This window comes from Hibiscus syriacus, unplaced genomic scaffold (genome assembly GCF_006381635.1).
Source record: "Hibiscus syriacus cultivar Baekdansim isolate YM2019G1 unplaced genomic scaffold, ASM638163v2 tig00017595_pilon, whole genome shotgun sequence".
In the NCBI taxonomy this organism is placed as follows: Eukaryota; Viridiplantae; Streptophyta; class Magnoliopsida; order Malvales; family Malvaceae; genus Hibiscus; species Hibiscus syriacus.
Genome location: NW_024062410.1, coordinates 131,874 through 154,484, shown reverse-complemented (window position 1 = coordinate 154,484; position 22,611 = coordinate 131,874). Strand labels below are relative to the sequence as shown.

General features: G+C 36.3%; 2 protein-coding genes and 1 pseudogene across 2 annotated transcripts; all 3 read right to left on the bottom strand.

The window, feature by feature from the left end:
- Positions 1 to 1,674: 1,674 nt before the first annotated feature.
- Positions 1,675 to 10,967, bottom strand: LOC120208780 (annotated as a pseudogene).
- A 1,964-nt stretch (positions 10,968 to 12,931) lies between these two features.
- LOC120208795 (ATP-dependent DNA helicase Q-like 1) lies at positions 12,932 to 16,837 on the bottom strand. Its single transcript, XM_039207969.1, has 10 exons — positions 16,663 to 16,837; positions 16,127 to 16,485; positions 15,774 to 16,034; positions 15,300 to 15,463; positions 15,074 to 15,170; positions 14,944 to 14,987; positions 14,329 to 14,443; positions 13,893 to 14,246; positions 13,300 to 13,524; positions 12,932 to 13,220 (listed from the first exon to the last, which is right to left on the bottom strand). The coding sequence occupies exons 1-10, from the start codon at positions 16,775 to 16,777 to the stop codon at positions 13,113 to 13,115; spliced, it is 1,842 nt and encodes a 613-aa protein (XP_039063900.1). The 5' UTR covers positions 16,778 to 16,837; the 3' UTR covers positions 12,932 to 13,112.
- A 1,791-nt stretch (positions 16,838 to 18,628) lies between these two features.
- LOC120208793 (calreticulin-like) lies at positions 18,629 to 21,746 on the bottom strand. The gene is made up of 14 exons (XM_039207968.1): positions 21,590 to 21,746; positions 20,774 to 20,881; positions 20,497 to 20,689; positions 20,141 to 20,399; positions 19,994 to 20,050; positions 19,862 to 19,909; positions 19,686 to 19,772; positions 19,543 to 19,600; positions 19,383 to 19,450; positions 19,197 to 19,292; positions 19,072 to 19,119; positions 18,965 to 18,994; positions 18,769 to 18,876; positions 18,629 to 18,685 (listed from the first exon to the last, which is right to left on the bottom strand). Exons 1-14 carry the CDS (start codon positions 21,687 to 21,689, stop codon positions 18,674 to 18,676), a joined length of 1,272 nt encoding a protein of 423 aa, XP_039063899.1. The 5' UTR covers positions 21,690 to 21,746; the 3' UTR covers positions 18,629 to 18,673.
- Positions 21,747 to 22,611: the final 865 nt, after the last annotated feature.

Genomic DNA, 22,611 nt, shown 5'->3' with positions numbered 1-22,611 from the left:
TAATATTTTTAAGGTTAAACTCCGATTCATTCATTCAATTATCACTTTAGTTCCATTTTGGTCATTTAACTAATTTTTTAAATGATACCCATTACCCAATGTTGCATTTTGATCACTCACCGTCAAAAAATAAATAAAATTACTGACGTGGTGGTTTTTTTTTGTTTTTAATGATGATGTAGTATTATTACCTTACAGTGACACATCAATATTGCCGTTAATTTTTTAGTAGCGGGTGTCCAAAACGAAAAGTTAAGTATAATTTTGAAAAAATAATAATAATAGTTGATGACCAAAACGGAACTAAAGTGCTAATTGAGTGAGTAAATACATAGTTTACTCTATTTTTAAAGGCATAGGTACACCAACATGATGGAAGAACAAAAACTATAGCTCCTTTTCATAGGATCCTAATTTTGGGGCAGCTGTTCCTACAAAACTGATGGTTCTGCACTGGCAACTATACCACCCTGCCTCTTGATTAATAGTTAATCGTTGTTAGAATAAATTATTGATTTTGGTATTATAAGAAATGATTAAATTAAGGGTCAGAAGGATTAAAAGACCCTAATCATGGTTAACATTTTACCCTTTAAATTAATGAGAAGGCTTAAGATTTCTACATGCTAATCTGTAAACGTCTCGGAAGACTGTCAGTGTTCAGTTCCCGTCCCAAGAAAGAAGAATATTGAGCATTTTGTAGTCATGACCATTTTCACGGTGCTTAAAATTGGGTACTCTTCTTTATGTATCCAAAATATCGGGCATCTAAGATATTCAAATATTAAAATATCAGTTTGTGTTTTGATCCGTTAAATTCGAATATCTGTAAGTTGGATACCCATAAAACCTGAGTGCCCGTGTTTTCGAATCACTTGTATTCAGTTCATATTTTTATATATTTTCTTTAAATTATATTATTTTAAAGAAAAATTACATAAAACTTTGTAATACATAATTCACTCATAAAATTTAAAATTTAAATTACATAATCAAAAAAATAAAACTTTTAAAAATAAAATTAAAAATATATAATTAAATTTTAAATATTTTGAAGTTAAAAAAATAATTAAGATTGTTAGGGTGAAATAATTTAAGAAATTAAGAATTTAGAAGGTTAGAGCCAAATAATTTGAGAATTAGGAATAAAAAATCTAATAAAAAATATAAAAGAAACTGAATACCAGATCAATGAGTATCCGGTTAAGCATTATTTTACGATCCGGTCTGACCCAAAAACCCACCAAAAATAACGGACCTGATACCCGACCCAAAAATTTGAAAATTTTCACAATAAATACCTGATAATTTTATATCAGATCGACGGATCGAGTATTTTTTAACAGGCCTAATTTTCTCTTGGGAACCAATCAAGGCTTAACATGTGCTTCTCTTTGTGCAAATTTTAAAATATAAGACTATTTTTAGAAAATGTATTTTAATATATCACATCAATATTTTGGACGGCAACAAATATCATAATAAAAGCGAGTTAAAATTGTAATGATAGTAATACCAATTTATCAATAATCTGTAAGTTTAGAAAGGTTGCTCTTTTGACCATGGATGCATCTTCTTTTTTAACAAAGAGGATAATTAGAAGTTCCCAATTCCAGTAGGTGAAAAACCAGACAAGTTCATATTTTGATAATGCAACCACAGAAGAGGCTAATCTCAAACCAACAATAAATCAGAAACTAATGAAGTTAATATATTCTTCTGAATCTCTACACCCTCTTCAAATGCTTCCATGTCAAAATCCAGCCATCTCCTATGCTTTCTGCTCATGTCCATGTCTACAATATCATCCACCATTGTGTCCCCTATGCTTTTCCGACTCGAAATCTCTTTGCTCACCTCGTCGGCTAACCAATCTGCTTTTTCCCACTTAACACATCCTTTGTGTTAAAAGTTTCAAAGTTTGGCAACCAACTTTGGAAAATGTTTTTTCAAAGTTTGGTAAATGTTTCTTTGAAAAATATTTTTCAAAGTTTGGTAAAATTTTGGTAGATGTTTGTTGAAAATAGGAATGGGTAAATTCACTTTAGTCATTGCACTTTAGGGTATTTTCCAAATATAGTCCCTAAGTTTCTACTAAATACCCTTACCCATTTAGCTTCAAATCATCCAAAACATTTCTTTCTTCCTACTAGAGAGCTTTCTTGTGAGTAGTGAGTGTTTTGTAAACACCTGTAAATTTTCTCTTTAGTAAAGATCTGCAGCAGCCCGGAGACGTAAGCACAATTGGCTGAACTCCGTTATCAATTTCGGGTATTATTTTCAGCTTTATTTCGCATTCTCACTAATCTGGTTATAGAAAATTACTTATACTCGGTTTATTTTCCTAACAACTGGTATCAGAGCTTTTGGTTGTGAATTTTGTCAAATTTTCTGCGAGGTTACTATTCATTACTATTCACGTGAATAGTGATTTCGTGAATAGTGAAATTCGGTCGGCGATACGAGTTTGTCGACGGTGGTGTTCTAATACACGGTGATTCGCAAGAATTGTCAGAAACGATCCAAACGAAGCCAGATTCGAGTGGGAGCGATGGCTGCAGACGAGGGAAGGTGAAAATTGAAAAGTTCGATGGTGCGGACTTTGGCTTTTGGAAGATGCAGATTGAAGATTTTTTGTACCAAAAAAATCTATAACCTCTCTCAGGAAAGCAACCAGAGGGCATGAAGGATGAAGATTGGGCTCTTCTCGACAGACAAGCCCTCGGAGTTATCCGACTGACGTTATCCCGCAATGTTGCTTTAATATAGCAAAGGAAAGACCACGGCGGGTCTTATGGCGGCTCTCTCCAGTATGTACGAGAAGCCATCGGCCTCAAACAAAGTTCATTGATGAGGCGATTTTCAATTTGCGGATGGCGGAGGGGCATCGGTGGCACAACACCTAAATGAACTCAACACAATCACAACCCAGTTGAGTTCAGTGGAATTGAGTTCGATGATGAAGTTCGAGCTTTAATTCTCTTATCATCTCTACCAGACAGTTGGAATGCTACTGTTACAGCAGTCAGCAGTTCGTCGGGAAACAGCAAATTAAAATTCGACGATGTTCGGGATCTGGTATTGAGTGAAGAAATTCGACGAAGAGAATCGGGTGAAGCATCAACCTCCTCAGCCTTACACACGGAGCTAGAGGGAGAACTTCAGAAAGAAATTCAAATCGTGGCAGATCAAAATCTAGAAGGGGCAAATCAAGAACAGGAAATAAAGATTTTACCTGTTATAATTGCGGCAAAAAGGGTCACTTCAAAAGAGATTGCGAGCACCGAAGAAAAATACCGCGCACAGGAATCTGCCAACATGACGGAGGAGACAGGTGATGCCATGATTTTAAGCGTCAACAGTCCGATTGAATCATGGATCTTGGATTCAGGGGCATTTCCACTCCACCCCATGCCGAGAAATCATGGAGAACTATGTCAGTGGTGATTTTGGGAAGGTTCATCTAGCTGATGATGAAACCTTGAAGATCGTCGGAAAAAGAGACATCGACTAAAGCTGCCAACCAGACCACCTGGAAGCTGACAGGAGTGAGACATATTCCTGGCCTCAAAAGAAATCTGATTTCTGTTGGCAGCTTGATGGAGAGGATATAGTACAACTTTTTCAGCTGTGAATGGAAGATTACCAAAGGAGCACTCGTCATGCTCGTGGTAAGAAGATCGGTACTCTCTATGTAACCTCAAATTTAGAATATCATTGCAGTAGCAGATGCTGATGGAAAATCAAACCTATGGCACCAAAGGCTCGGCCATATGAGCGAGAAAGGAATGAAGATACTTCTGTCAAAAGGGAAGCTGCCGGATCTAAAGAATGTAGATGTCGGACTATGCGAGGATTGCATCTTTGGAAAACAAAGAAAGTCAGTTTTACAAAGATTGGCAAGACTCCCAAGGCAGAAAGGTTAGAATTGGTTCATACTGATGTATGGGGACCATCCCCGTTCCATCTCTGCAGGCTCACTATATTATGTCACCTTCATCGATGATTCAACAAGGAAGGTGTGGGTTTATTCTGAAGAAGAAATCAGAAGTCTTTGATACCTTCAGAAAATGGAAGGCCATGGTGGAAAATGAGACTGGTTTGAAAGTCAAGCGGTTGAGGTCTGACAATGGAGGAGAGTACAGAGACAGTAGTTTCAGAGATTTCTGCGCAAACATGGGATCAAGAGGAGACAACAGTTCCCATAACACCGCAGCAGAATGGCGTAGCAGAGCGCATGAACAGAACTCTGAATGAACATGCCAGAAGCATGAGGATACATGCCGGATTGCCCAAATTTCTATGGGCTGAAGCTATCAACATGCAGCTTACCTGATCAACCGTGGGCCCTCAGTTCCTTTGGATGGCGAATACCAGAGGAAGCTTGGAGCAAGAAAGAAATAAACCTTTCACACTTAAGAGTTGTTTGTATTTCTTATGTACACATAAACTCTGCTGAAAGAAGTAAACTTGATGCAAGTCCAACAAATGCGTCTTTGTTGGTTACGTGGTGATGAGTTCGGTTACCGATTTTTGGGACTACGAAATCGAAAGATCATCAGAAGAGACGTCATTTTCAATGAAAATGTGATGTACAAAGATAGATCAACCGCAGAATCAAGTATACCGAAGCTGAAACAAAGAATTTGTTGAGTTCGAGGATATTTCTGGAAATGATGTTCAGATCAATCCTGAAGCAGTTCAAGAAGAACCACACACACCAGAACTGAGACGCTCCTCCAGAATTCCTAAACCAACCCAACGGTATTCGCCTTCTTTGCACTATTTGTTGCTGACTGACAATGGTGAACCAGAGTGCTATGATGAAGCAATGCAGGTGGAGGATTCAGTCAAGTGGGAGTCTTCCATGAAAGATGAGATGGACTCGCTTATGTCAAATCAGACGTGGGAATTAGCTGAATTACCACCAGGCAAGAAAGCGCTCCATAACAAGTGGATTTACAGGATCAAAGAAGAACATAATGGGAGAAAACGCTACAAAGCAAGATTGGTTGTCAAAGGTTTTCAGCAAAAAGAAGGTATTGACTACAATGAAATTTTCTCTCCAGTCATAAAACTGTCTACAATCAGACTGGTGTTGAAAATTGTAGCTGCGGAGAATTTACATCTCGAGCGGTTAGATGTAAAGACAGCTTTCCTTCATGGTGATTTGGAGGAAGAGATATATATGAGGCAGCCAGAAGGCTTCATAGAGGCAGGCAAGAAAAACCTGGTATGCAGGTTGAAGAAGAGCTTGTATGGTTTAAAACAAGCTCCTAGACAGTGGTACAAGAAGTTCGATAGTTTCATGAGTAGCAGTGGTTTTACCAGATGTCAAGCAGATCATTGTTGCTACATCAAGAGGTTCGACAATAGTTTCATTATTTTATTGTTGTACGTTGATGACATGCTCATTGCAGGCTCAAACATGCAAGAGATCATAAACTTGAAGCAAAAATTGTCGAAGCAGTTTGCTATGAAGGATCTGGGCGCTGCAAAGCAGATTCTTGGGATGAGGATCAAGAGAGACACAAAGTCGGGGACTTTGATGTTATCGCAGGTTGAGTACATCAACAAAGTACTCTCCAGGTTCAACATGCAAGATGCTAAACCAGTAAGTACACCTTTAGGTGTTCATTTCAGACTCTCCAAAGACCAATCACCAAAGACGGAGGAAGAACGTGCACACATGGTGAAGGTGTCGTATGCCTCAGCAATTGGAAGTCTGATGTATGACATGGTTTGTACCAGACCAGATATTGCTCATGCAGTGGGAGCTGTTAGCAGGTACATGAATAATCCGGGCAAGGTACACTGGGAAGCAGTCAAATGGATCCTCAGATATCTTCGGGGTACCACAAACAAAGCACTTTGTTTCAAAGGTGGAGATATGATACTGACAGGCTATGTAGATGCTGACTTAGCCAGAAATGTCGACATTAGGAGGAGCACTACAAGGTATGTCTATACTCTAGGAGGAACTGCAGTGAGTTGGGTTTCTCAACTACAGGAAGATAGTTGCTCTCTCCACAACTGAAGCAGAATATGTCGCTGTTACGGAAGCCAGCAAGGAGATGGTTTGGCTCCAAAGTTTCTTGAAAGAGTTAGGCAAGAAACAAGAAAACAATATCTTGTATTGCGACAGTCAAAGTGCTATCCATCTAGCAAAGAATCCGTCTTTTCATTCCAAGACAAAGCACATACAATTGAGATATCATTTTATCCGGTCTCTTCTGGAAGATGGGATTTTGAAACTTGAAAAGATTAGTGGAGCTCAAAATCTGGCAGACATGTTGACAAAGACGGTGACTACGGACAAACTGAAGTTGTGTTCAGCTTCAGTTGACATGCTAGAATAACAAGACCAGAGACATGCTACTGCATTGATCGATGTGTGAAGACATATTAAAAATCAGTCTTCAAGTGGGAGATTGTTAAAAGTTTCAAAGTTTGGCAACCAACTTTGGAAAATGTTTTTTCAAAGTTTGGTAAATATTTCTTTGAAAAATATTTTTCAAAGTTTGGTAAAATTTTGGTAGATGTTTGTTGAAAATAGGAATGGGTAAATTCACTTTAGTCATTGCACTTTAGGGTATTTTCAAATATTAGTCCCTAAGTTTCTACTATAAATACCCTTACCCATTTAGCTTCAAAATCATCCCAAAACATTTCTTTCTTCCTATACTAGAGAGCTTTCTTGTGAGTAGTGAGTGTTTTGTAAACACCTGTAAATTTTCTCTCTTAGTAAAAGATCTGCAGCAGCCCGGAGACGTAAGCACAATTGGCTGAACCCCGTTATCAATTTTCGGGTATTATTTTTCCGCTTTTATTTCGCATTCTCACTAATCTGGTTATAGGAAAATTACTTGTACTCGGTTTATTTTCCTAACACTTTGCAGCTTCCGACCAGAACCTGTCGGTACTTCGCTTCCACGCATTCACTCACATAATCGAGCAAAAGCTTTTGCGCGGGCTTGTAATCTTCTCCGTTTCTCTCTGTTCCATTCGGATGCTTGAGCAAAACCTTTTCTGTCTGACCCGATGCATATTCTTTAAACAATAGCTCAGAATCTTTTAGCACCATTTTCACAAAATCGGTTTCCCAATTGATTGACTGTTTATAGTCTCTGGAATTTGATGCCATAGTTAAAAGCTTTCTGTCCGTTTCTGCCGCAGGTTTGGAAGATGCTGAGTCGGATAACCCCGTACCAAGTTCTGTCAGAGAGTCGCTTCCAGAGGCCCAATTTAACACTTCTTGATCTTGATCCGACATCGATGTTGTGGTGCCTGCAAGCGTAGAGTGTATGTGTTGGTTAGAGCATCAGTGATGATATAAGCAAAAATATAAGCATCATGCGAAATTCATAAACCAATACAAATCGTTCTAAATTTACGAACATTTTACAAATAGAATTGCACCTAGGGCTGTAAATGAGATGAGACAGATCGCGAGCTACTCGAAATTGACTCGGTCAAGGCTCGATAAATACTCGGATCGAATGGACTCGACTCGAACTCGAATTCTTAACGAGCTATTTGATACTCGACTCGAAAAACTCATGAGCAGCTCAAAAATATAATATATTAAGATTTTATTTTAAAAAAAATAAATTATTAATAATATTAACATTTATGAGTTGATTTTTTTTAAAAAAATACAATAATGTTTTCATGTATTTAAGGTTCAGGTTCGAGTTTGAGTTTGAGGATTCAATCTTGTTAAGTTTAAGAATTTTTTTTCATTTCGAGCCTTTTCGAGCTGCTCACGAGCTTCAGTTCAGAATTTCGAATTCGAGTCGAGCTTAAAAATTTTAAGCTCGCGAGTTTTCGAGTCGAATCGAGCTCCATTTCAGAGTTTTCGAGTCGAGTCGAGCTCACCAATACTCGAGCTCGACTCGGCTCGTTTAGACCCCTATTTGCACCGACTCTCAGACTTTGTCCGGAGATTGAATCACAATAACATTACTGGTAGCTTCATAGCATTTTCAACACAAATACGATACACGAGACAAAGGGTTCAAGTGGCAGAAGTGTGGAACTGCAAAGAGGGAAATAAGAATACGAAGGGTGCAGCTTACCGTTTTTGCTACCTGAGCAGACAACATTCACGGCAGCAGGTTCAAGAGCTGAAAGCGGGCCAGGATGTCGGTTATCTACTTCTGTGCCGGTCTCACTGCTGATGCAGCCAGCGTTTTGCTCTTCGATTTCTTCAGACTGCTGGCATCATTCAAATAAATTCGAAGTAATATGCAATCATTATCTAAGATTGAAAACTAAGAATACAGTTTATCTCTAGAAACTAGAGATGTGATAGACAATAAACTGAAGAAAATCGATTTAGATACATCTTCAAAACCTTCTCTTATGTATAAATCGTAGCAGTGAGTGAGTACCTGCCACTTCCTTCTCCAATCATGCGCCAGGTTGTCAGAAGATCGGTCTAAGTCACCTGAGCTACATGAGATATTATTATCTTGATCCACCGGAACCCTTTTGTTGTGTGCTGCTGATGTTGTGGTTGCCGTACCAGATGAGGGCACCGAATTCATCAAACTGGATGTAGGGCTAGTAGAAGTCCTCTCTATGATGATATTGCAATTGGATGACTCGATTCGACTTGTCAATTCCTTAAGCTTTTTTTCCAAAATAGCACTCAGAGCATCCCCACCGATTATATTGAATCCGGGAGAAGAAAATGCCGAGCTTTTCAAAAATAGCGTATCCCGATCACCAGAAAGATCGGTATAAAAGCTGCTGCTGCAGCTGTTTTCTGCAACTTCACTAGTGGAAGATATGTCAGGCATGGATCTTGATAAGGGGGATGTAAATGTAAACGAAACAACATCCGAGCTTGTTTTCTTTACATGTGCATCCTGCTTCAAGTGCCCATCAGTTGTAACATTACATTTTATGGACCTTTCACCACCATTTGTAGATGAAATATCAGGAACGGTTTGTTCAGACGGAAGATCCTCATTTACAGGGCGTTTCTTTCTAGGCAAATTCTTTCTTCTAGACATCGGGACCCCCCTTCCAGTATCGGTCACCGCTGAGACCGTCTTCCTGGAGTTAATGGTCCTATTAGACCCTGATGTACCATTTATGCACCTCCCGTTTCTACCTTGCTGGTCCGAGGTTGAAATTTTAGATGTTGAGTTATCTCTATTGGATATGCAATTCTGCTTCTGATTATTCTGCCTCAGCACACTGTTAATCCTGTTTGCTGAGGCTCTTTTCTCCGCAGTCCTTTGTACATCTGACTGGCTTGTAGAGAACTGTTTTCTTTTAGCATCATTCCTCTCCTTCTGGTTCACAAAACTTCCATTAACACTCGACGATGACACTTCTTTCCTCTGAACAATAACCCTTGCTTGTTCTGCAAGTGAGACTGATTTTCCCTTATTACTCGAACTGTTAGAAACGCCTTTTTCTGAGTCCTTAGTTATCCTGAATGTTGGTGAATAATCTGATTTACTGCAACTCTACTTGTCCTTAAGCTGTACTTTCAAAGGCTTCACCATACTCTCACTAGGCTCATCAGCTCTTTGAGGCCTTGATACTTTATGTGCAGCTTCAATTTTCTCTCTCAAGTTCCGTACTTTCAAAGGAACAGAAGAGGACCCAAATGATGGCACTTTGTCTTTGCAAGTTGCCCGAGGACTAGCCTCAATAATCTTTGCAGCCGCCTCCATTATATAAGCTGCATTCTTGGTCGGGATGAACGCTGGACTCCTGATAGGAGACAAAAGCTTATGGTGAGTGATTGGAATTGGCTTTGCTGATTTTGGAGGCAATATTTTAGTCTGAATTCTCTCGATTGCTCGGTTCTGCACCTTAAGAAACCTTGGTTCAATGGGATTTGAAGACGACCTGTCAAGCTTGTTAGAGGTGTCAGCGTAGTCCGTGGGATGGAAGACCCTGAGAGAGCAACACCCCGAGAACGGGATGGAAGAAGACTCGGAGACATTCTGTGTTGGCAATGAGTCCAACCACATAAGCCTAGCAACAACTCCAGGCGCTCTAGATCCATATCCTTCATCACTAGTCACCGATGAAGAAGAATTAAAATCACAACTTCGCCTATGATTCGAAGTGGCAGTGTACTCATCCCTCGCCGTCTGCTAACACAAGTAAACAACACAATCAGAAACTAATATGCTACCCGGATAACAGAAGAGCAAACCGAAGATCAAAAGGGGGAAAGGGAAGAAATTTCCCACCGTAAGAGGCTGCGGCGTAGGCTTCGCAACATGTTCCTCGGGTTTTACTCTCTTTGATTCTTCTATAGTCGAAATGCAAACAAATGGGGCATGAATTACAAACATGTAGATAGCAAAGGGAAAAAGGAGACATAAAACACAACAGTAATACATGCATATTCATATAGATGAATCTTTAATCTCTTTTTCGACAGCATAACCGGCCAAGTGCTGTTCTTCCACTGGCAGCGATTATCCGTCCAAACCGCCTATAGCCGACATAACCAACTTGTTTCCATCAACAATAAAGAACATGAATCATGAATGTACCTGGTAACTCGGAATTGTTGGGGAACAGCTTCTTCCTAGATTTACCATTCCAATCAAACAATTGCAAAAATCCTCCCTTAGCACGTTTCCTCTCAACCTCCATTATCTTATCTATAAAAATCAACATCAGTCAAAGATTTAAACCCAGAAAAAGCAAGAAAAAATTCAATTATTTACCAAACAAAAAAAGACCCTAAAAATTAATAAAAAACAAGTATTGCACTTTTGTTCAAGGGAGTTGATGTGGAGACAATGGCTCAGAAAAAGGAACAAAATTTAAACTTCAAATTCAAATACCATACCTGGTTTTGCTCACATTGCTCATCAGCTAACAGACAAGGAGAGGCTATGAATATCAGATTCAAGCAAGTGATTTGATGAGAGAGAAACAAGCGTTTTCATGTATAACATGCCAAAAAATGTGAATCAGATCTCCATGATCCAAGTACCAAGCTCCTTCCTTGTCACAATGGGCTTACATAAAAACAGCTAAACCTAACTTGGTATTCTTTGAACTGAAAGAAAGAAAAAAAGCTTCAATCTTTTAACCATTACTGGTGAAGAAATGGAATTGCTTCAATCTTTTAAACCATTACTGGTGAAGAAATGAAATTTGGTGACATTAGCAGAGATAAAGATACAGATTTGGTTGATACCAGAGATTTGGAAGAACAAAGTCAATTTTAAAAAATAAATAAACAACCATAGGAGTGTTTAACGTGGAAGAAATGACTGGTTTTGAGCATTAAATTTTGAAGAAGCAGTGATTTAAAGACCCAATGCTTTGTTTGTGAAATAAATCAATTTAAAAAGGGAAGAAAGGGTGGGGGGGAAATGATGTCTCGGTCATGTAACTTTCCTACTTTGTTAGCAATGCCATGCATGCCCACATGGGGGAGTTTCACCATTGGCTTAGGACCTTCATTATTGGTTGGACTCCACTTGCACCACCAGGTCCACCACTTCCACTACTTATTTTTGGCTTATTATATAAATTAATACTTGAAGTTGGTAATTTTTCTCAAGTTAGTCACTCCATCAACAATTTAAATTGATGACAAGACATTGATGTACATCGTATAGTAACCTAATAGGTTGTTGAAGTACCACATAAGAATCATGTACCAATTTGAAAAGAAAGGTTAATTAAAAAATAAATATTAAATTTATGTTTTTTTATTTTTGTTTTAGGTGTTGAATTTTTTTGTCTAAATAAATAGCCAACGTTTATTCTCTTATCATTTAAGGTGTATGATTATTTAAAAATAGTTAAAATTATATTATTTAATTTGTACTTGATGTTGGTATTTTTTAATTTATTTAAACTTTATTTCAAAAAACTAAAATTGTTAATATTTTAAAATCCCTAAATTACTCAAAATCTCGTAAATCTCATATGTCATCATCAAATCAACTGCCACCTGTCATTCTTTCATCGATCATTCACTTCCCTTGTCATCACATATCGTCATCTAAAATAAAATAATCACACCTCTTAGCATCTAACCCCATCACACAAGATTTTTTTCACCCAATCATCTTCTGTTCATTATTGACGATGAGATTATATCGTTATCCAAATCAAAATTAAGTCGTTTGAGCCTCCGCTTGATGCCTGATTTATGACCATTTAAGATAATTTGAGGATTGAAGGATTTTGAGATTTTTAAAAAAAAACTATTAAATTTAGGATTTTTTTTAGAAATTTGGTTTTTTGGGAAATTAATGTAATCTTTCAAACAATCATCGGTTGCAAATTTTTTTAACCATATTTGACAAAATGACCTTAAATTAATTTTAAACACTTTAAATGGTTAACAAAATAAATGTTAGACACCTACTTTGACCAAAAAAACATTAGGCACTTAAAACAAACAAGAAGTATAATTTCAAGATTTATTTTTCAATTAAGCCAAAGAAAAAAAAAACAAATTTAGGTACTGATTCAAGACAAATCAAAGTTCATATATCAATTCAAAAAAGTTACCAACTTTAGGGACCAACCTGTGCAATAAAACCTTTATGTTTTTTTATCTTCTACTCTAAAAAACACTTTAACTTGATTAAATAACTTAAAACGAATAAAATATTAAAATTGAATTGTGAAAATGTAACGAAAAACCTCACTCACGTGATGGGTTCCTACTTTACAAATTTAAATTTCCTTTCTTATTTTCTTGTTCTTCCATTTGCTGTAGCCTTTGGCCCTTTGCAAGTTTATATTTGCAAAGCTCCAAAAGGTTAAATCATACTGCCAATGGAGGAACTGTGTTTTTCCCTGTAAGAAAACAAAGAGATTAACCTCCAACACCATTTAATTAGTCAGATGAAGCATGCAGTTGAAAATTTGCTCGATACAAGTCTGTTTATTTCATGTTGTTAAGATTCCTATCCCAAGTTCAGACACTAAAAGATCATTTCTTCATAAAAAAACTGAAAGGTAAGGAGACAAAATTCGAAAAGAAGTACTTGATCGATATTCGCCTTCGTCGTCCCCCCACTCTTTATCATCATGCCCTCGTTACATCAAAATCGGGTTTGGTGATTAGCTGCAACGTACACTAACATTCATACCTACGGTGATTAGGAAGTCCTGAGGCAATTATCACACGGGTTCGAACCATTTTTACAACCTTTTCTGTCAAAAGACTCTCCAAAGTGTTCGAGTAAGATTTTTCTCCGGCATTCATCCTAGAAAAGATGACTTCCGGCATAAGAAATAAGTTATGGTATCAATAATAAAAGAAATGAGAAAGGGTCGCTGACAAACCTTAAGTTCACAGTACTCTCGCATTTTCTGAGCTTGAGCCATGGATGTTTTAAAGCTTTGGCTCTTGCAACCTTGTCCGTTTCGTAACATGCATACAACTCGACTGAAATCCTTCTTCTGGTATAAAGCAATGCATACAGCACTGCCATTATCTCTTCCAGCCCTCCCAGACTCTTGATAATAACTTTCAATTGATTTGGACATTGTATTGTGGATGACGAATCGCTGTAAAGAGTTTTTATAAGGAAAAGAATAAATAGACTGTATAAAAATAATGGAACGAAAAGAAATATTTTACTATCAATCACCATAAATTAGGTTCAGCTATTCAGATTACAATGATGTATACATTCAATCAGCTAGCGAAAACAGTATTTTGGTAACATGTTAGAAATCCACTAGACTGGTTTATGAAAGTGATTGTATAAAGTAAGTAGTTTTCCCGTATAAATCAACCACCAGACTAAACCTTTTCTTCACCTAATGCAGTGTCTAGTATGGTCCAATCACACAACTGGAAATGAGCAAAGCCTAGTTTTGAAATTTATAGACATTATAGAGATAAATTTTAGATAGATCTTATCTGGACTTACAACATCTGGCTTGTCGATTCCCATCCCGAAAGCAATAGTTGCGCATACAATCTGGACCTCTCCATCAAACCATTTCTTCTGAACAGTTACTCTTTGTTGAGAAGCCAAACCAGCATGGTAATACACTGTTTTAATCTTGCACTTATCATTCAGAAAATTTGAGACCTCGGCACATTCATTTTTTGAAAGGCAGTATACAATTCCACACTGATTCTTAAAACGATCTTGCAGAAGCTGACCGAGTTGTTTTAATGAATCCTTAGCCTTCCCAATCACCTCGTACTTCAAATTGGGTCTATCAAAGCTTGTCTTGAGGACTAAAGCATTGGAAATTCTCAGAGCTTTAAGAATATCCTGCAAAGCACCAATGGTGGCAAAAGGAAAAACTTTATATTTATTCAAAAAATAAAAGAAAAGTCCAACTTAATTTAAGTACCTCACGAACTGAATGGGTGGCTGTTGCAGTCAATGCCGTCACTGGTAAATTAGGAAAATGCTGCTTAAGACATCCTAGTCCTCTGTAGTCTGGACGAAAATCATGACCCCATTGGCTGGAAAGAATTTAAAGGCCGTAATTTTCTTGTTATAATCTATTAATTCAACAGATTACATAGTTAAATGATTTTCATTGCTAAGACACATATCTCCTAGGAATATGGTTTCCCTAGGATTTATTGCTTAATATGGTTAACTTAATGCTAGTCATAACAAGCTTCGTAGGATGCAAGCTGGTTATTCTAAAAAACTCACTCATGATTCCTCATCCAAAACAAGAAAGCTCATACCAACTATAGAATGCTTACATAATTCGTTTATGGAGAGAGCACGTTGCAATCAGTGAACTTAGGTGACGAGTTTTGAAAAAAAAATTACAAGAGAAAATATGAGGCTAGAAAAGTTCACAAGTTATGTACCACATGCAAATCGTACATGGAGGAATAGGGTACATGTCATATATTCTAAGAGTAAAATCAAATATCATTGTATGCATGTCAAAGCCATCAATAATAACCCAAATTTCTGTAATATAAACTAAAAGAAAAGGGCAAACCTCACACAATGTGCTTCGTCAACGGCAAAACCTGCCAATTTTCCCTAATGAGAGAAGAAATTACATTAGCAACTGAAAATTTCAAAGTTTAACATGCTTCAAATATAAATAGTGAGAAGGTAAAACTCACCTTTCTATGCAAACATTTCAATACCTCAAGAAATGACTGGTTTCCGACAACCCTTTCTGGAGTCACATATAAAAGCTTGCATGATGGATTATCTTTGCTACAAGCATGAAAAGAAAAAATAAATAGGAAAGAAAATGGCTAGACCAAAAACTTTTACAGTGATCAATGTATCTGTAAGTTAACAAAGAAAAAAAGAAAGATATTTTCCAGTCAAAAATTAACTTGCCTTAGCTCATGCAGGACAGCCGCTGCTTGAGAAGCAGTTTGTTGAGAATTCAAAAATGTAGCGGGTATTCCAAATTTAAGGTTCAGTGTAACTATTTGATCCTGAATTAGAGATAGCAAAGGAGAGATGACCACTGTAACACCAGGCTTTAAAGTCGCTGGAAGCTGAACAAAGCATAAGATAAATCACAATGTTGTAAATAAAGAATAAAACAAGTCAAAACTAGCCAAAACAAACAAATAAGCAGTAAAACTAGAACGGATGAAGCCAGTCTTCCCTATCCAAGTATCCAAATAAAACCCCAGCATTATCCAAGTGTAGATTCTACTATGTTTAGTTTGTGCTTTGATATATAAGAAACGATATAAGTTCAATATTCAATTCAGCTGTAAAATCCAGATTTCTATGTTCACTTCGGAAAATATGCAAATTTAATAGAACCTAGTACAAAAATACCATCTCTAAAGATTTGACCTGATAACATAGACTTTTACCACCCCCGGTGGGCATGAGAATGAAGCAATCTTGTTTTGCCAGAGATGCTTTACAAGCCTGACGCTGCAATGGTCGAAATGATCTGTTACCAAAGATAACTACATTTGCTAATTCAACATCATCCAGAGCCTGCAATTCATCATAACTTAGAGTCCCATTCCCACCCATTGACTTGCTGAAGAACTCCTTTTGACCAGAAATTGATGAAAATGAACCTTCAACCACACTGCTCTTCGAGCCCTACAAAATCAAGCCAAGTAATTCAGTGGTCTCAACTTTAACAAGAAACAAAGAATTGATATACTAAAAAATCTGTATTGAGATCTTCTTACCAAACGACTGCTTTGATCCTGACGTGAAGAGAGGGTGGGAAAACCCTTTTTCTTTGAAATCCATGCGTCCAAGTTCTTATCGTCACCGGAAGAATCCAACTCCATCAAATTTGTTTGCTTTCTTCGTTTAGGTGAGTCATCTACGATGTTGATGCAGTTTCCCACATTGGTACTACTGTTACATTTAGTATTGGCAAGGACATTTTTGTCAAGCAAATTGTTCAAAGCTCCACAAGCTTCTGATTCCACAACCTGTAAATCATCATCCCAATCCTCACTATCTTCCATTGTTTCAGCCAACGCCACCAGAAAATCATCTCCACAATGCTCCACGGTAATGAAATCTCGCCCATCATCACCTTCATAAATTCAGTCAATTTTAAATTGAAACTTTATTTAGCAGTTTAGTATTTACCATTTAACATCACTAAGAACCCAATTTTCAATGGAATGAAATTTTTCAAAAAAAATCGAAAAAATAGTTAAAAAATTAACCGAAAATCAGGTAAAAATAAAGAAGAAATTAGGAGGAGTACCATAGAGAGATATCAAACGATCTAAGCTCCTCTTTGCCGATCGTTCGTCAAAGCCGAACTCGAGAGCCAAACTTATCAACCGAGCTTTTTCCATCTCAAAATCGTGACCGTCCATTTCTGGGTTGACGAGCGATGAATTTTGGGAGATTTTTGTTTTGTTTTTTAATTGAAGAAGTTGACACTGAAATCTCCCGCGCTATTGTGCTTTGAAAACCTGGAATATCCGGCGCCTTATCTCTTGTTAAATATATAGACAAAAGTTGAAGCCCATAATAGGACGCCGTGTTCTTGTCATAATTTAATGGTCAAACTTGTTTTTAGTTCCTCTACTACGCTTAAATTATGGATTTGGTCTCTATATTTTAATTTGATATATTTTAATCGCTTTACTTTTATATTTTATTGGTTCGTTCAAATAGTTAAAAACTTATTCAATCTTCATAAATTATATATTATATAAATAAATAATTATATTTATTAAGTATAAGAATAAATTGATGTGTTTGTTTGTTTTTAATGTTTATAATAGAATCAAAATAAAAAATTGATGGATACAGTTAAACCAATATCAAAGATTCGTATATACTATTAGAAAAATCAATTTTATATACCATATTATTAAATGTTAACTAAAATTTATGTTTTAATATTTATCCCAAATAGTAAACACATAGTTGTCATCCTATAAATGGTAGTCTGAAGGATTATTTTAAGGGCGTAAAAGGATGCTTGTCTTAGACATGAATATATTATCTAAGCTTTAAGATATTGTAGTTTTTTTAATAGTCTGGTGTGATTATAAGGTAGTATATGTTCATAATCTTTTTTAAACACACACTCTATTGACGCAACTGCTCGAACCTAGGATTTTAAGGCAGACCAACACTCTCTTTAATTATTGAGATCACTCAATGGGTTCAGACGTTGTAGTTGTTAAATGTTTATTTAGTTACCATCCTAAATGCCATAAGATAAAATTAATTTATTTATGCTTTGCGGGTGATTTAATGATCTTTGCTGAAGGTAAAGTTAATTCAATGGTGAAAAATTGATGTGGTCTAGAAGAATTTTATTTGCTCTCATGTCTTAGACTCAACTCCTCTAAAAATGGATTATTTTGTTATTTGGGTGTTCCTTTAGTCATTGAGAGGCTCTCAAAGAAAGATTGCATGCCTTTGATAGAAAAGATTAATAGTTGATCAACTAGGCAACCTAGCTATGTTGGAAGATTGACACTATTATATCATGGATGGCAGTTTCGAATTTGTTACCTACTATGGACAGGCTTTGTAATGTTTTAAAATTTTAATATTATATTTAGTTCAATTTCAATATTCTAATATTTGTTATCATGCTTAGTATTAGTATAATTACGAGTAATAGAGGATTATGAGAAGCCAAATTGATCCTCTTAGCAAGAACTTGTCAAATGGAAGGATAAAGACTAAATTAGAAGAATTTTAAAATTTGAAGGGTAAATTGATAATTTATGAAAATAAGAAAAATTTCAAATTTAGAGATATTTATGTCAATAAATGGATGGAATTTTTCTTAGTGGTTAAAAGAATATTGTTCTCCCTAGAGGTCTCGAGTTTGAATATTTACGTCTACAAAGTATGTACATTATCAAGACCTAGGAGATATTATGAACAAATACTATCTTGTAATCACTCAAAAATTAAAGAGAGAAATCCACGAGGGAAAGTAAAAGAAGTGAAAGCAAGGTGTGATTGACAACGTTGGAACTTGAAAAGGCGAAAAACTATGGCAGAATTCATAGTCTAATCATAAAAACCTTCATCCTCTCATTAATCATACTAAAACACATCACTCACACCCCTCTTGCCTTGTCTTCTCTGCTGCCTATGCGCAGCAGACAAACCCTTTTTCCTCTAAAGAAAAGCTCTTAAAAACTACAATTTCTTTTTCTAAACAAAACCAATGGAAAATTTAAGCACTTTTTTCCCTTCACCTCTGGATATTGCCAGCAAAATATTGCAATGCTCTTGCTTTATAGCTCATCCTGCACGAAAAAGGACTATTAATTGGATCAATATACGTAATGTACACTAAATACTAATAACATTTGATGGGCGAATAACTTACATGGTGTACTGCATCTTCCTCAGCACTGTCTTTGATGGAGTCCGACTTGGTATCGGAATCTGACTCACTTCCTTCAGCATCACCGCTATCTTCATCCTCGTCCTCGGCCTGAAAGGAGGTTAGTTAGCACCACGGAAACAAGAATAATATAGGAAACAGTGAAATCATATTCTTAAAAGGCAAGTTGTATGCTTACATCAGAATCAATAGGGTCATCCTTCGATTCCTGAATATCACGTTTGATTAGTTAGAAAGAAAACTCAATAATCGACAAATGAGACACTTCTTAGTTAAAAACAATACCTCTTCCTCTTTCTTTTTCTCTTCCTCCTCAAATGCTGCCTTCTCGGCCTGCAAAAGGCAATAACATAGCCCAACAAAGCCAACTATGACATTTATATTCATTCAAAATACAGAGATGCACATACATCCTTCTGCTTGCCCCATGTTTCTTCAGCTACTTTCTTGGCATAATCCGCATCATCAGCAACTAAGATGTTATCAAACAGTGTTCCGGATTTCACCTGACAAACCGCAAACATTTATCTTGTTATAGTTCTAAAATAGCATCGAAATAAAATCGGAGGAATAGAAAGAAAGTGGCGAGAGAATACCTGCCACAGTTCAATACCAACATACTTCAAGTTGGGGAAAACATAGAGATTGGGATCATCCTTGAAATCTGTGGGTTATAGAAAAACATGGTAATAAGTAACCTACAATGTTGTTAAGAATAAAGAGAAAAGGGCTTGAGAGGAATGGAATAGCAATAACCAGGGATGTCAATCATTGGTGCCTTCCATTTTCCCTTGTAGTTAGGGTTCTTGATTTTCTGCAGTCAGAGGAAACTTTGCTTACATATTATTGATTCAAAAATTAATATTAAAATGCTGCATGTAGATAACGATTTAACAGACCTTGGGCTTCCACGGGCCCTTGTATTCAGGATTGGGAATGGTTGGGACTGTCCATTCACCATCTTCTTCATCATCCCAGTCTTCAGGCTGGTGCAGATGAATTTAACATTAATCTTTATTATAAAGGAAGTCATACAACTTCATAACAAAAGCATCCTAAAAAATTAAATGACTACCTTCTTAGCATCAGGGTCTGGAATCTCTTTGGGAATGTCATCATAACCCTATAGTAATTAACACACCAGAGATTAGCTTGATTATGCATTTTCAGGCAGTATATAGAAAGAACTATAAGAGAAGGTTATTACCTCGGGCTTCTTATCATCGGGATCGGGGATGTATTCCTTGTCATCCCAATCTTCAGGCTGACGCAAAATACTTAGGTTGTACTAAAACTTCTATGAGAATAAAATAAACCAAAAAGTCATCGATTGAAACTAGGTTTGCCCAATTACCTTTTTGGCCTCAGGATCCTTGATTTTCTTTGGTGGGAGAAGATCCCAATCGGTGTACAAGCTGCCAGTTTGTTTCTCAACATTATCAATAAGGATGCTGTTTGTAGCGTCTGGACGGAGAATGAATGTATAAACGTGAGTGAGTTGGTCAGTCTCGCAAGGAACTTCCTTTTTGATCAAGTGGTTTGTCCCGTTGTAGGTTAGAATAGCATGTACTTTCTTGGTGCTATAGCCGCAGATATCAGGCCCAAACATGATGCTGCAACCAACCAAAATAATAAAAAATCAGTATATCTATAACAACAATATCATTTAGAGATACGAGTAGAGTAAGTTGAATCACGGGATGCAACAACCTGTATGGGGTTTCACCACCAAATTTTTTCTGGTCAATGTCGCCGCTGATCAACTTCATGTAGCCACCACCACAATCAAGCTTCTGCTCATGTTTGACAGAAAATTGGAACACTAGAGTCTTATCCTTGTTGCTGACTTCTGGGAACTCTGCTGAAATAGCATAGAACCTGTAGTCTTCACTAGTTTGAATACCTGTACAAAATGAAACGCAATTAGTAACTAACTTGAAACAAGGAGTTAAAAGATAGCTTTACGAGAAAATTCCCAGAAGGTTACCTTTGTCATTAGGATCTCCATTCCATTTTCCAGAAGTGTAATTCCACTCTCCGGCCATGTTATCATCTCTTTTCCAGTCAGATTTTACCCAACGACTTTCCCATCCCTCTTTAGTTTCACAACCCGGGAAAAAAGGGAGCAAAATAAACTAAAATTAGATGAAAATATACTATTTGAAAACAGTGAAACGTAAAAAAAAAGAGCAGAGTTAAAACAAATGTAGCTTCCCTTTCATGATTCTCTATAATTTTTCAAAAAATGGATACAGAATCGTAGGAATCTATATAGGCATTGTACAGTATCGTATGTACTGTTTCTGCTTGACTCCTTAATTTTAAAATTATTTCTGTCTAAGAATAAACAAACACCCACTCAATTATTAATAAACAATACATAATAAAAATAAACGCCAAATACTAATATTCATTATTATTCCATTTTGATTTCCTCCAAAACTGAAATCAATTGGAACGCTAGATACTGTAGCATTCTCAGCCATTTCTTGTAATAATAAAACCAGGCTTCTAATACTAACTACATTTACAAACATATGTAAAATCAAATACGCATATCTAATCGAAGTAATTGAATTTTCAAACATAATTAAGCATTTGAGTAAAGGAACAGATAAAAAAACAACCGGAACGCCTAATTAAACACAGAAAATCACTGATCCGTTCAAATCAGACCAAAATGAAAATCATAAATCTCTATCAAACAGATTCAAACGACGAAAGCAAGTCATCTAGAGGTTCACATACAACGGACAGATTCAGTAAGAGAAAGCGGAGGAACGATGAGTCAGAAAGGATTTACCGTCAAAGCGTTCTTCGAATAATACTTTAGCAGAGGCAATGGCTACGAGAGAGACAAAGACTGCATAGAGCAAAATAGGGTTCCGCTTGTGAATTGCCATGGGAAGCTGCAGAGTGGGAAGGGAGAGTGACGAGTTTCCCTTTATATCGTGGTCGTTAAACTTGCTGGTTTTGGGACGGCCGGATGAAAAGATGACATGTGTGGAGGTGGATCATTTGAGCCAATGGATAAACGACGCGTCATTTAGAGATTGACGTGGCGAGAAACTATTGGGAAGCAATTTGATGGGACACGTAGGAGGAGTTTTAGGGGGTTACATTCCAGAGTTGCGGTTGTTTGGGCGGTGTGAAACGTGGCAATTATTTAGTGGCCAATGTTAGAGAGGGATCCACCTACAAGCTATTTTGTGTTTTGGCAATTTATAATAATATTATAAATATTTATTAAAATTCGAATTGAATTTTATTCAAATATTTATTAAGCCATTTATAACAAAGTATTAAATTGTTGAGGAGATACTCATCTTTATATTAAGAATACATTTTCATTTAAATTATTTAAATTTATAAAAAAATACATTATTTTTATTAAGTAAAAAGGTATTACATTTTCAAAATAAATGTCGAGATTCAAATTCATACAACATAAATATTTTGGACTATTCGACTAATTTTCAAAGTAAAATTATGAAAAACATATACATGGAATAAATAAATAAATATGAAATAATAAAATAATCATTCTCAAAATATTAAAAGAGAATCAAATCATAAGAGTACGAATGAATAAAGAGTGGGAAAATGCAAAAATTCTATAGTACAACTCGTTGAAAATTTTATGAAAAGTATAACATTTTAGGTTGGATAGAGTAACATTTTCGGTTGTATAATATTTGAGTTTTAAACCCTAAATTCCTCGTAATATAAGTTTTCAGTTGTAACAAAAAAAAATTATAAATTTTTATAATTTATTTTGTTGAACATAATAATATTTTAAATTGAAAATCATCTTAAATTAGGTTA